General features: G+C 49.2%; 1 protein-coding gene across 1 annotated transcript in view; it reads right to left on the minus strand.

The window, feature by feature from the left end:
• The window catches only part of DNAH9 (dynein axonemal heavy chain 9), a 343,788-nt gene that overhangs the window by 161,693 nt on the left and 169,646 nt on the right, over positions 1–12,449 (minus strand). Inside the window, exons 39-40 of the mRNA XM_059668596.1 lie at positions 2,309–2,474; positions 622–724 (exon numbers count right to left, since the gene is read on the minus strand). Of these exons, the coding sequence (XP_059524579.1) occupies positions 622–724; positions 2,309–2,474 (269 nt within the window). The remainder of the gene's footprint in view (positions 1–621; positions 725–2,308; positions 2,475–12,449) is intronic.

Raw genomic sequence — 12,449 nt, forward strand, 5'->3', positions numbered from 1 at the left:
GAGCTGGGGCTGAGTGGGGGAGCAGGAGGAGAACTGAGCTGGGGCTGAGTGGGGGAGCAGGAGGAGAACTGAGCTGGGGCTCAGTGGGGGAGCAGGAGGAGAATGAGCTGGGGATCAGTGGGGGAGCAGGAGGAGAACTGAGCTGGGGATCAATGGGGGAGCAGGAGGAGAACTGAGCTGGGGATCAATGGGGGAGCAGGAGGAGAACTGAGCTGGGGCTGAGTCGGGGAGCAGGAGGAGAACTGAGCTGGGGATCAGTGGGGGTGCAGGAGGAGAATTGAGCTGGGGCTCAGCGGGGAAGTAGGAGAATTGAGCTGGGGCTCAGGAAACCTGAGTTTGATACCAAGCATCCACGTGACCATGGGAGAACCATTTCACCTCCCTGACATTTTCTTAGCCTGAAAAATGAGTTAAACTAGATGAATTCTCTGACCCTGTCCAGCTCTAAACAGCTTTATAACTCTGGGTCTAGGAGTTTCTCTTCTTAGAAAGTCAGCGTCCTGCACGATTTACCACTTTTAAAGGCTGGACGCGGGAAGGGCCAATTCTTACTATGATCAAGTAACATCAGCCCTCGTTAAGGCAGTGTTTAGGGTCCCAGAACCCCAGCTCCTCCCGTACCTGAAGCCGTGGGTTGATGGTGAAGCTGCCTGAAGTAGGATTCATACAGGAAACATACTGCACATTCATGATCTCCTTTAGAGACAGCTTGTTCCGATCATACCTGGGACAGTCAGAAAACATAGGGGAGAGCTGTGCGAGGGCCCGGGCAGGCGAGTGCCTTGTCAAGGTGAGATCCGATGTGCCCTATCGTTCACGTGTTTGGGTGGTTGGTAGAGACCGAGAAGCGACATGAGCCTAGGACAAAATGCTGACGATCCAGTACTTACGGAAACAACGTAGGGAGAAGAGACCACAACGATGCACTAAGGGGGAGGAGGAGGATCAGGGTGCATGGCACCCCAGGAGGCAAAGGCAGTCAGCATTTCTAACTAGGGAAAGTGGTCCAGCACATCTCGAGAGAATAAAAAGATGGATTTCATCATAAAGATATAGTTAGTCGCTGAGCAGAAACGGTTTATTAGAATGGAGGAAATAGAAACTCATAATAATGGCCTGAGGAGTGAGTAGGAGGTTGAGGGCGTGAAGACAGAGTAGAGAAATTTGATTAAGTGGGGAGAGAGAGAGAGAGAGCGAGCAGTAAATTGAGAACGATTTTTTTTTTTAACACAATAGAAATGTATGCATGTTGTTATGAAGGAGACAGGGGACGAGTTGATGACGTGAGGTTTCAGGAGGTGGGAAAAGTAGAATCAAGATGCTGGTGGGCGGCTATGCCCCAGGGAAGATGTGACAGGAGGAGGAAGAAAGGCTGCAGGGATGCATGTATGTTGTCTAGATGTAAGCAAGAGGCAGATGGCGTGTGATCATCAGCAGGGGTGGGTGGGAAGCTTGAGGAGAGGGGGAAGGGATGAAATGGACATTTCTGAGAGCGGAAATGTAAGCATATGGAGGCAGTATGGAAGAGTTTCCAGGAAGTTTCTACTTCCGTTTAAGACTTGTGACCTTGAATCCAGAGTAAAACTCGTAAGCCTGACTGGTGCTCTCCAGGGTGGCTCAGCTGCGCAGATGCCGGCGTGGAGGCTGTGGGTGGCTGGCTGTGGCAGGCATCCAGCAGAGACAGGAATGAATGAAAGGCAACTCAGGTTACCATCACACTATCGTTCCCTCTGGGTTCCCTCTTCACACTGCCCACTCGTTCTCAGCAGCCGATTCATGTGTGAGGCAGGAAGATGAGCCAAAAATGGTCAAACGACTGACTTGTGGGGGTTTTTTCCTGCCAAGTTCAGCCCTTTTGCCATTAAAAACTATGCTGTTTTAAGAGGCAGCGTGGGCCCTGAGTTGTTCTGAAGAGACAAAGGCTGCTGAGACCTGCAGGCGCTCTGCCCTGGGCAGTGTGTTAGGTGTGACCACTGTGCCTGCTCAGGGCTATGGGGCCGCGATGAGGGGAGGGGGAGGAGTCAGTTCTGCTTTGGGGGGTTTGGAGAAGGCAACGTTTGAGAAAAAGATTGAAGACAAAGTAGGCTTTTCTCCTGAGATGAGGGCTCCGTCCCTTCTCCTCACGTGGGTGGTGATACCCTGTCTGAAAGCCCACTCAGGAAGCAGAACCCCGTGCGGCAGGGAGTCGGCCACGGGGATTCTCCTCTGGCTGCAGAGCTAAACGGCGGGGTGCAGCTCCAGGGGAGGCGGCTGGCTCGGCCCTGCCTTGGTTCCTTCCCCCCAGCCCGGGCCCCCGGCGCGCTCCTACCAGTGGCCGTAGTCCAGGTGCTGCCTGATGAGGGTGTGGGGCTGCACCGTCCCGTAGGCATCCACCTCCGGCATGTTCATGTCGTCGATGAAGTAGATCAGCTTCTTGTGCCCCGGGGGGCCATAGTTTCTCCCTGCCTTCTTTTCCAGAGGCTTCTCCAGGACAGCTGACGGGAGAGACAGGTAGAGAGGGCAGGGCGTTCAAACCTTAGATGGCAGTACGGGGGCCAAGTGCGAGCCGCGGTGCAGTGTGCATGTATGTGGAAATGACAGCAGTAGTTCCACCAGCGGCAGGGGTCCCACCGGACCAGTAGGTGACCTGGGAATGACCTGGCAGCCCTGGGGACAGCACCCACCAGGCACTGAGCCTCTTCCTATGTGCGGGTGTTAGGTCTTTACAAACATTGATGATCTCATTTCGGCCTTCCTCAGGTCACTGTAAGGTTAGTGCTATTATCCCATTTTAAAGAGGAGGAAACTGAGGCTCAGAAGGACAACTCCTCTGAGGTGGAGCCAGTATACAGACCCAGAGCAGTGAAACAACGAAGCCCATGCTCTTTCTGTCATCTCTGTGGGCCCAGTTTTCATTGGGAAGAGTCCAGAAACAGAAAACGCCTTGGCAGTCCCAGGGCCCAGTACTCCAGCCAGGAGGAAACCTGCACGGACCGGACCCTGGGGAGACTGGCCCTCCTTGTCTAGAAGAGCAGGGGAGCATGACGGCTGTGACTCCCATCCCGGGGCCGGGTGGAGGCCCCTTCCACTCCTGGGCTTCAAGAGAGGACAACAGTGCTGTCAAAGAGCTCAGCTGGGCTTTTCTCTGAGGGGGAACAGAAACACTGGCCTCAGAGAATTCCCCAGAAGCCCCCAGGATCATGAAGCCCCCCGCCCAGCACCTTCAGGTCGCCAGGCCCTCTACCAGAGCATCTCGTGTCTTCCTGGAGACTCCGCACAGATGGTGCAGGAGCTGTGTCTCCAATTATCCAGCCAGAGGGAAGGAATCAAACAGCATCGCTCCCAGCCTGACAGGGCTTGTTTAGAACAAACTTAAGAAACAGGGTGAAGGTATACGTGTTTCTTTCAATCAGGCAATTAAATATTTATGTATTGCCAGAACCAACACTTCCTGGAAGCTCTAAGAACCATCTGATTCTCTCTCTCGAAAAACAAGTTTGTAAACAAGGAGAAAGTGTCACTAGACATAGGAAGGTGACAGATAGAAAGACAAGTTCCTTCAAGAAGCTGGAATATCCAATTCTCTGGTACTGGGTTAAATTCAGTGCTTAAAATATGAAATAATTGTAAATTCAATTAGCATTCCATTAACATACATTATCAACCAATTAATCACCCAACACCTTCTTCCCCCTAAAGATATAACTATATACGAGATCTGTCAAAATGAAATATAATTAATGGGCTGCCAAGGACATGTTTTTGAGAACAGTCCTTCCCGTGGGAAATGCTCTCCTTAGGAAGACTTGTTTCTCCTCCTTCCAAAGCAGCGATTCTCCAATCCACCCCTGACATTAAGCAGACCCTGGGATTTGGGCTGATTGAGCTCTCGGTGCTTCTAAAGGATTGTGGAGGAGAAAAGCATGCCAGTTAGCAAGACATGGCCTTTTGCTGCACTGAGTTATCTCACGGGACAGGTAAGCACCCCAGGAAAGGGGGGACTCCCTGGGGAAGGGCACACACACTTTTGATCCCTTCTTGGCCAAGCTCTGCTCCAAGCGCCCTCTAGGCGAGATGGCAGCAGGCTTTTGTTTCCAGCCAGACCTGGAGGAGCACAGTGGGTTCCAGTGTCCGCCAACATGCTGATGTTGAAGAAGCTAAACATGGGAGACGTCTACAGAAGTGCGGCCCGGGGTCTGCATTGCGGTGAACAAGTCCTGCGAGCCGCGCCCATGCCCAGGCGGGCTCACCTGTGCGTCTTAGTCATTTCTCCACATGGAACTCCAGACGTCCAGCTAGAACGGCATCTAGCAGGTGCACCTGCGACCCTCCGTTTTTATCCGTGTTCCTCCAGCACTGTTTCACCACCATGGTACATTTGAAGAGCAATTTCATGATCAAAGTGAAATTGTTTTCTCACGTCAGTGTCTCCGCTGCCACCATCCTTGTGCACCGGCTCTCATCCAGTAATTACTAAATCCTCCCAAACGGTCCTCCTCCTTCCACCCTGGTCCCTTCACTATACTCCAAACAGAGGAGTGGGCATCCTTCTAGGATATACATCAGATGGGCCAGTCTCCTGCTTAAAGCTCTTCAGTGGCATCTCACCTCACTTGGGGCCAAAGCCAGACTGGTTACATGCACAGACCTGGCAGCTGTCTCTCTCTCCCACTGCTCCCCTGGTCCCTCCCTCAGCTCGGACCACCCGGCATCTGACACATTCGCTGCCTCGGGGCCTCTGCTCTGGATGCCTCCTCTGCCCAGAATCCTTTTCTCTCAAACGCTAGCACAGTGTGCTTCTTACTGACCTCACACATGTATGGACTCAAATGCCTTCTTCAGTAAGTCCTTCCCTGACACTCTATGCCTCCTCCCACCAGTGTGGCTCAGTGGTTGAGCATCAACCTATGAACCAGGAGGTCAAGATTTGATTCCTGGTCAGGGCACATGGCTGGGTTATGGGCTTGAGCCCCAGTGCGGGGCGTGCAGGAGGCAGCCAATCAATGATTCTCTCTCATTGATGTTTCTATCTCTTCCTTCTTTTCTATAATCAATAAAAAAATATTAAAAATATATTTCCTGCCCATGCTTCATTCTTCTCCATAACACGTATGAGTACTTAACATCCTATATTTCACTGATTTCCTGTTTATTGTCTCACTCCCTCTGCCCTCTACTAGTAAACTCTGCAGGCCAGGAAATCTCTCTGCTTTTCTCATTGTCATACCCCAGCACAGAGAGCGTTATCTAGCATAAAGGAGGATGTTGAAGAACATTTACTAAATTAAGAAATAAATGAATGCATTTTATTATTATAACGCACCCCAAGAATAGGCAGGGAAAGAGCCAAGGCCATGACCCCCATTCTGTAACTAAGGTAATAGAGGCTAAGGCAGGTGAAATGCTTTGCTGGAATGAGAATTCAGGTCTGTGGATACTGACTTGACTGCTTCTTTCACATCACCCGGAGAAAGTCCTTGTGAGCCCTAACATCCCAACCCCTGGCCAGGGATGGCCCTGACCGGCCAGTCCCACCGACACCTCCAGTCTCTGAATGGTAGAGCCGGACACTCATCCATGGAGCACTACTAGGAACCCGACCTACATACACGTCCTGACCATTCCCTTTCCGAGGATCTGACGTGCATTATCCCATCGATGCCCACTGTAAGAGCAGCCCTATAAAATATTGTCACCAGCTTTTAAAAAAATAATATAATTTTTTACAGAGAGGAGAGGGAGAGGGAGAGAGATAGGGACATCAATGATGAGAGAGAATCATTGAACAGCTGCCTCCTGCACACCCTACACTGGGGATCACCCACAACCTGGGCATGTGCCCTGACCGGGAATCGATCCATGACCTCCTAGTTCATAGGTCAACACTCAACCACTGAACCACACCAGCTGGGCTTGTCATCAGCTTTTTAAAAATCTTTTAACAAATGAGAAAACTGAGGTTTAGAGAAACTAAGGGACTTTATCCAAGGCCATACAGCTAGTGAGGGCAAAGCCAGGGTTCTAACCTGGATTACCTCATGTAACCACTACCATAAACTATTTCTTAAACATTACTGCAACATGGCTTTGCCCTTGAGAAATCCTCAGTTAACTCATTGCCTGACTGTGTTTTGACAGAGAGCATTAGTAATTAATCATGTCTTACTTTGCATTGACATGATTTGTGTACCTGTGTTTGAACTATTTCCTTCCACATTATCTAATTTTTTCACATTAAGATGCTTCAGTTATATTGCAAGGGCTTAATTTGTGTTTATTCTTTCAAAAAAATAACATACTTTGCATGATTATAAAAATACAAACCATAGAAACTCATGATGAAGAAAATGAAAATTACCCATAGTTCTTTACCTACCAATAAGCATTACTTTCAATATTTCAGTGTATCTCATCCTAGTCTATTTGCTCTGTTAGATTTTTTCCTTTATAAAATCAGAATTATACTGCAGATTCAGCTTGTATTTTTAAAAAATATATTTTTATTGATTTCAGAGAGGATGGAAGAGGGAGTGAGAGATAGAAACATCAATGACAAGAAAGAATCATTGACCGGCTGCCTCCTGCACAACCGTTGAGGATCAAGCCCACAACCTAGGCATGTGCCCTGACCAGGAACTAAACCATGACCTCCTAGTTCATAGGTCGACACTCAACCACTGAGCCACGCTGGCTGGGTTCTGCTTGTATTTCTCTCTCTCTCTCTCTCTCTCTCTCTCTCTCTCTCTCTCTCTCTCTCTTTAAATCTTCACCTGATGTTATTTTTCCAATTATCTTTTAGAGAGGGTGGAAGAGAGAGGGAAAGACTAAGAGAAACATTGATGTGAGAGAAACACATCGATTGGTTGCCTCTTGCACAAGTCACGACCAGGGCCCAGGGGGAGCCTGAAACCAGGGTTCATGGCCTTGACAGGAATCAAACCCAGGACCCTTTAGTCTGAAGGCTGATGCTCTATCCACTGAGCAAAACTGGCGAGGGCTCTGCTTGTATTTTTTATTTCTCATATTGCAGACATCTTTATATGATAATATATAACCTCCGACAACTTGATTTTTTAAAATTAATCCAAGCAGGCTTTTATTTTTTAATAACAAAAAGTTTGTTTTATAGAGAAGTTACATATTTAACAGAAAAATTGTTAAAGAAGTTAAAGGTACATCGAGGGATAATTTTTTAAACCAATTTAAAGGGATTGCTTTACATATCAATAAAACAAAATTCAAGAAAATTATTTTGAAGTTTATATTTTATCACATTGCAGAGCAATGTTAAAATATGGGGTTATATTTCTGTACTAGGAGTCAGCATTTAAATAAATCACTGGGCTAGCCATCACTATGTCATAAACACAACAACAAAAAAACCACTCACCCTAAAAGTCTATACTAATTTAAAATACTATCCAAGTTCCATTAAAAAGCCATAAATATATAGCACAAGTTAATTACAAAAGGCATTGCATGTACTCTTAAGAGCACATATAGTAGTAAAATGTAATAGGAGACCTAAAACTAAAGTACTTACTATATTTAACATTAAGTAATCTTGTCATCTTAGAACTTAGGGTGTTGCTAGGGAAACAGATGGCACAAGACTCTTTAAACAGTCATCCAGATATTTAAGAACTTTTTTGATACCTTTTCCTAAAACAAGCAGAGGCCTTCAGCCACCTCACTAAACCTAGAGGCATATCGTCACACCATTTTTTTAAAATATATTTTATTGATTTTTTACAGAGAGGAAGGGAGAGGGATAGAGAGTTAGAAACATCGATGAGAGAGAAACATCGATCAGCTGCCTAAACATCGATCAGCTGCCTCCTGCACACCCCCCACTGGGGATGTGCCCACAACCAAGGTACATGCCCTTGACCGGAACCAAACCTGGGACCGTTCAGTCCGCAGGCCGACGCTCTACCCACTGAGCCAAACCGGTTTCGGCTCGTCACACCATTTTAAAAAGACTTGACGTGACATCCGCACGTCCCCTTTGTTGTCTCTTCCGTCCTCCATTTACTGAAAGCTAACACTGCGAGGGCTGCGCCAGGCAGAAGGTCCCCGAGCTGACGGACCTCGCTGGGCCGGGGCCATCTCCCTCGCGAGCAAACCAGAGAGGAGCTACAGGGTCTAAACAAAGCGTAAAAACACTTTGCCTTTGTGCTGAGTTGGCCAAAAGGAATGAGGATAAACTGATGTTTATAGAGCAGAAAGCACTGTATAAATCAATCTGAGATGCGATCCTTACAAGTGCTTTTTCTATAAAGAAGTCTGACTCAGCTAGATGAGATAAATCACAGGTTTCCCCTCTTCCTCAAGGTGCTTTTCCGGACCTGGGGTCACGTGTGAGTGTTTGGCAAATGATGTTAGGTCAGGGTGGGCAAACGTTTTGACTCGAGGGCCACAATGGGTTCTTAAACTGGACCGGAGGGCTGGAACAAAAGCATGGATGGAGTGTTTGTGTGAACTAATATAAATTCAAAGTAAACATCATTACATAAAAGGGTACGGTCTTTTTTTTGTTTTAGTTTTATTCATTTCAAAAGGGCCGGATCCGGCCCGCAGGCCGTAGTTTGCCCACGGCTGTGTTAGGTCCTCTGGAGGTTTGCGAACATATCGAAGAGCTAATGAAAGAAACACCTACTAGTAATTAAGGGAAGCTGGTCACACAAATACCCAGCAGTTCTCTAGGAAAAAGCACCCTCACACTCGCACGTCATGATGGGTTCTTCACAGCAGCAATGAGATCCAAAGCCTTCCTGCCCAGGTTTCTGGAGCCTCTAAGAGCACCTGTGCCAGCCCTATCGACGCAGAGACAGGAATTCCCGGGATCCGGCCTGGGTTTGTCGCCCAGGGAAGGGGTGCCTCTGGTCTTCGGGTCACCCTGCTGCAATCATTCCCTCGATTCCGCTCCATAGACCACTGCTCCTGCTTCTGCTGCCTCTCAGCGGCTTTGGGTGGCCCGCACCTCCCGGCACTGCGGGGCCGGCTGCACCAACTCCTGTGTGGCTGCTGGCTCTGTGCGGAGGCCACGGCACAGCTCAGCAGCAGGCATCTGTGCCACCTCCAAGGCTGGCCCTCCACTTAGCTCCTCTCTCTCTCCCAGCGGCTGGGCCGGCCCACTCAGCTGCTTTCCAGCAATGCTCTTTCCTGGAGGAACCAGGCATGGGCCTGGCAGCCACCTGGGCTCAGCTCAGCTTTCTTCACCTCCTGCCATGTCTGCAGCTCTCTCTGCTGTTCTCCTTTATGAGCCAACAACCCTCACTGCCCCCAGCTGCTGCTTCAGGTCCGACTGCAGCTCCTCTTCCGAGCGCTGCGTGTGTGGAAGCGAACTCGCGTCTCGTTCGTGGATCTCGCCACTTCGCTGAGCACAGCTGTTCCCCTGATTTCCCACTTCCCTGCGACTCGCCTCTGTTTGTGGGTGAGGCTCCTAGACAAGTTCAGGGTCAGCCCAGGGAACGTCTCACTGACTAGCATCCTGGTCCCCTCCAGGGCCACTTTTGGCTGGATTGGACTTCTTTTTATTTGCTGGCCCAGCTTCATCACACCCACAGTCTTTTCCATAAGCCCCATGGCTGCCTGTGCTGGCTTCTCTGGTTTCAAAACATTAATGAAAGGAAGCTACGATGGAGGAAGAATACTGGGGGCCTCGGAAAACTCCCGCCCACAGGCCACCGAGAGCGGCAGAGGACAGGGAGGTGGTGTCAAGCGCCTGCTGCAGGCTCAGATGACGGCCTCTCGCAGCCTCTCGCAGGGCAAGGGCTCCTGGTCCAGGGTCTGAGCTCAGAGGGAGGCCACACCGGCCAGCACACACAGGACCACAGCTCAGCCTGATCCTGACCCGGGCAGGCTGGAGAGGCACCCGATGCCCACCTGGGGCACCACGGACCGGTCCTGGGCAGTGGCAGCCTGGCCCGCTGGTCCCTGGCGGCCACGGTCCAAAGCGAACCGCAGGGCCTTTGCCCTGCAGCAGGAGCCCCGCTAGGGGCTCTCACGTGGCCCTGCTGCCCTGGGAACTGGTGCTCCAGCAGCACTCAGCCTGTGCCCACCACGCCCCAGCTCGCCCTCCTCCAGGCACTGGCAGCCCTGCTTCCAGCGGGCCAGCTCCCAGCCATCGACCAGATGGCCCCGGACCAGGTCGGCACAGGAAGATGCTCAGGTGCCTCTGTGCTCTCCCCACTCCAGGTAGAGCCCCCCCTCCCTGGAGTCTGCTCTTCCCTCTCACAGTGGAGTGTGGAACCTCCCAGCCACGTCGTCTCCACGGTGACTAACAGAGGGGGCGGAGCCAGCAGAGCTCATGGAGGTGGGAAGCTTCGGCCCTGGTGTATCTGTTGGCGTTGGGAACATTTTCCTTGAAACAAGAAACCTTCTGAAGTTCCTAGGACGGGCTCGGCTGCTGCATGTTCAGCTTCCACAGCTGAGCCTGGAGCTCCCAGTTCATCGCCAGCTCCAGGAGCGCCTTTCTCCTGGGGGGAGGGGGACTGGCCTTGTCCAGCCTCCGGCCACTGGGCTCACCATCTTCACGCTCCCACTGACGCGGCCTGCTGAGAGGAGGCCCAGGTCTGGAGGGTCCGTCAAATTCCCAGATCCTGGTTTTAATTGCTGCACTGTGCTCCATAATTTGGAGGTACCCGAATTGGCGGAACAGTTTCTCTATTGTCTAAAATACGCGTTGTTTTCCATTTCCTTACACTTTGACACCCCGTTCCCCCTTCCCAGCAGAGCGCCTTGCCGAAGCTGGCCTCTGCTGTGGAAATTCAGATTATGGCTTACAGTTATCGAAGCGGAGGCCACTGCAGCTTGACGGCAGACAGCTTGACATAAGGCTCATCGTGTGACTTTGAGAGAAGTCACTTAACGGCACCAAGCCTCATTTTCTCAGCTTATGCAAACGGAGACCGTCCTCTGCCTACCTCAAGACCGCTTGTCGCATGAAAAAAATTTCTGTTTACATCACTAGTCTGGGATTTCCGGTTGCTTGCACTCAAAAGCATTATGGATATAGCGTGTCATGGGGTGTGGAGGATTAAAGGAATGAAAGCACAGGGTTGGGCATATGAACCATTAAATACAGCACGTGCTCTCCACACTGGTGAGCCATGGGAATCCCTGGAAACACAACCCCACCTGTATTTAAAGGAATTCTGAGTCTGTGTTTAGGAGAATGCTCAGTGGAGACCCCAGTGCTGATGTAAGGGGAGAGCAGAGAGAGGCAGGGATTGCCAAGCAGCTACTTTCTCTAGTAAAAAATATCTGATTTTGAGAAAAATGAGTGAGCTGCAGAACATTCCCCTGGGACCATGATGAACTGACCTGCTGGGTGGAGTTATTGCCATTTGAGAAGCGGAAAAGTTCTTCCAAAAACCTTATTTTTGATTTAGCATCGTTTATGCTCGACTTCTCTTTCAAGCCAAAAGGGGTTTGCTTGTGTTCCCTTTGTTTTGGCAGTTGGGGCTTAGAGATTGTTGTATAGCTTTTATAGATTCTGAAATTTGAAAAGGATTTTAATATTATAATAATAACAGCTTCCATTTAATAAGCACTTATCGTATGCCGGGAATCACTGAGTGTTTTGCATATTTTATCTTGCTGTTTAGGAATGAAAAGAATAAACTATTGACGCACTCAGCAATGTGACTAAATCTCAAATTCGTGCTGAGTAATAGAAGCCAGACAAAACCAAGTACATGTTGTATGATTCCATTATGTGAAATTCTAGGAAATGCAAACTACCCTATTGTGACAGAAACCCATCATGGTTGCCCAGGCATCGGGGTGGGGTGGGTGGCAGCTGGGTGAGAGAGAGGGGTTACCAAGGGACATAGGAGCTTTCAGAGGTGATGGATATGTTCATTATCTCACTTGTAGTGATGCTTTCAGGAGCGGGTAAATTTTTCAAAACTTAATGAATTTTATACTTTAATATGTGCCATGTATTATATATTAATTAAAGCTAAAAGTGCTGCCCTGGCTGCTGGTGCGGCTCATTTGGTTGTGCATCATCCCATGCACTGAGAGGTCGGCAGTTCGATTCCTGGTCAGGGCACATGCCCAGGTTGTGGGCTTGATCCTGTCTCTAGCTCTCTCCCCTCCCTCTCTTCCCCTCTCTCTCAAATCTATAAGACAACCAAAAAACTAGGAATGCCTTTTAAAGGGAAAAATGTTAAAAAATTTTGCTGCCTTTTCATAGGTAAATGAATAAATGAGCTATGATTTAACCACACAATGGAATTCTATGCAGCAGTGAACATCAATGAAACAGATCTCCATGTGTCAAAACAGACAATGATTAAAAAAGGAAGTCACAGTGTCATATATATGTAAATTTTAAGTGCATACAACACTGTATGTTTGTGGGTACATATGTATCAAAATTGTAAATTTGGAATGATACACATTACCTTTAGTGGTGGGTTAATGAGGCGCATGAAGAAGAAAGGGATGGAGTGGAGTGT

This window comes from Myotis daubentonii, chromosome 16 (genome assembly GCF_963259705.1).
Source record: "Myotis daubentonii chromosome 16, mMyoDau2.1, whole genome shotgun sequence".
NCBI classification, from domain to species: domain Eukaryota; kingdom Metazoa; phylum Chordata; class Mammalia; order Chiroptera; family Vespertilionidae; genus Myotis; species Myotis daubentonii.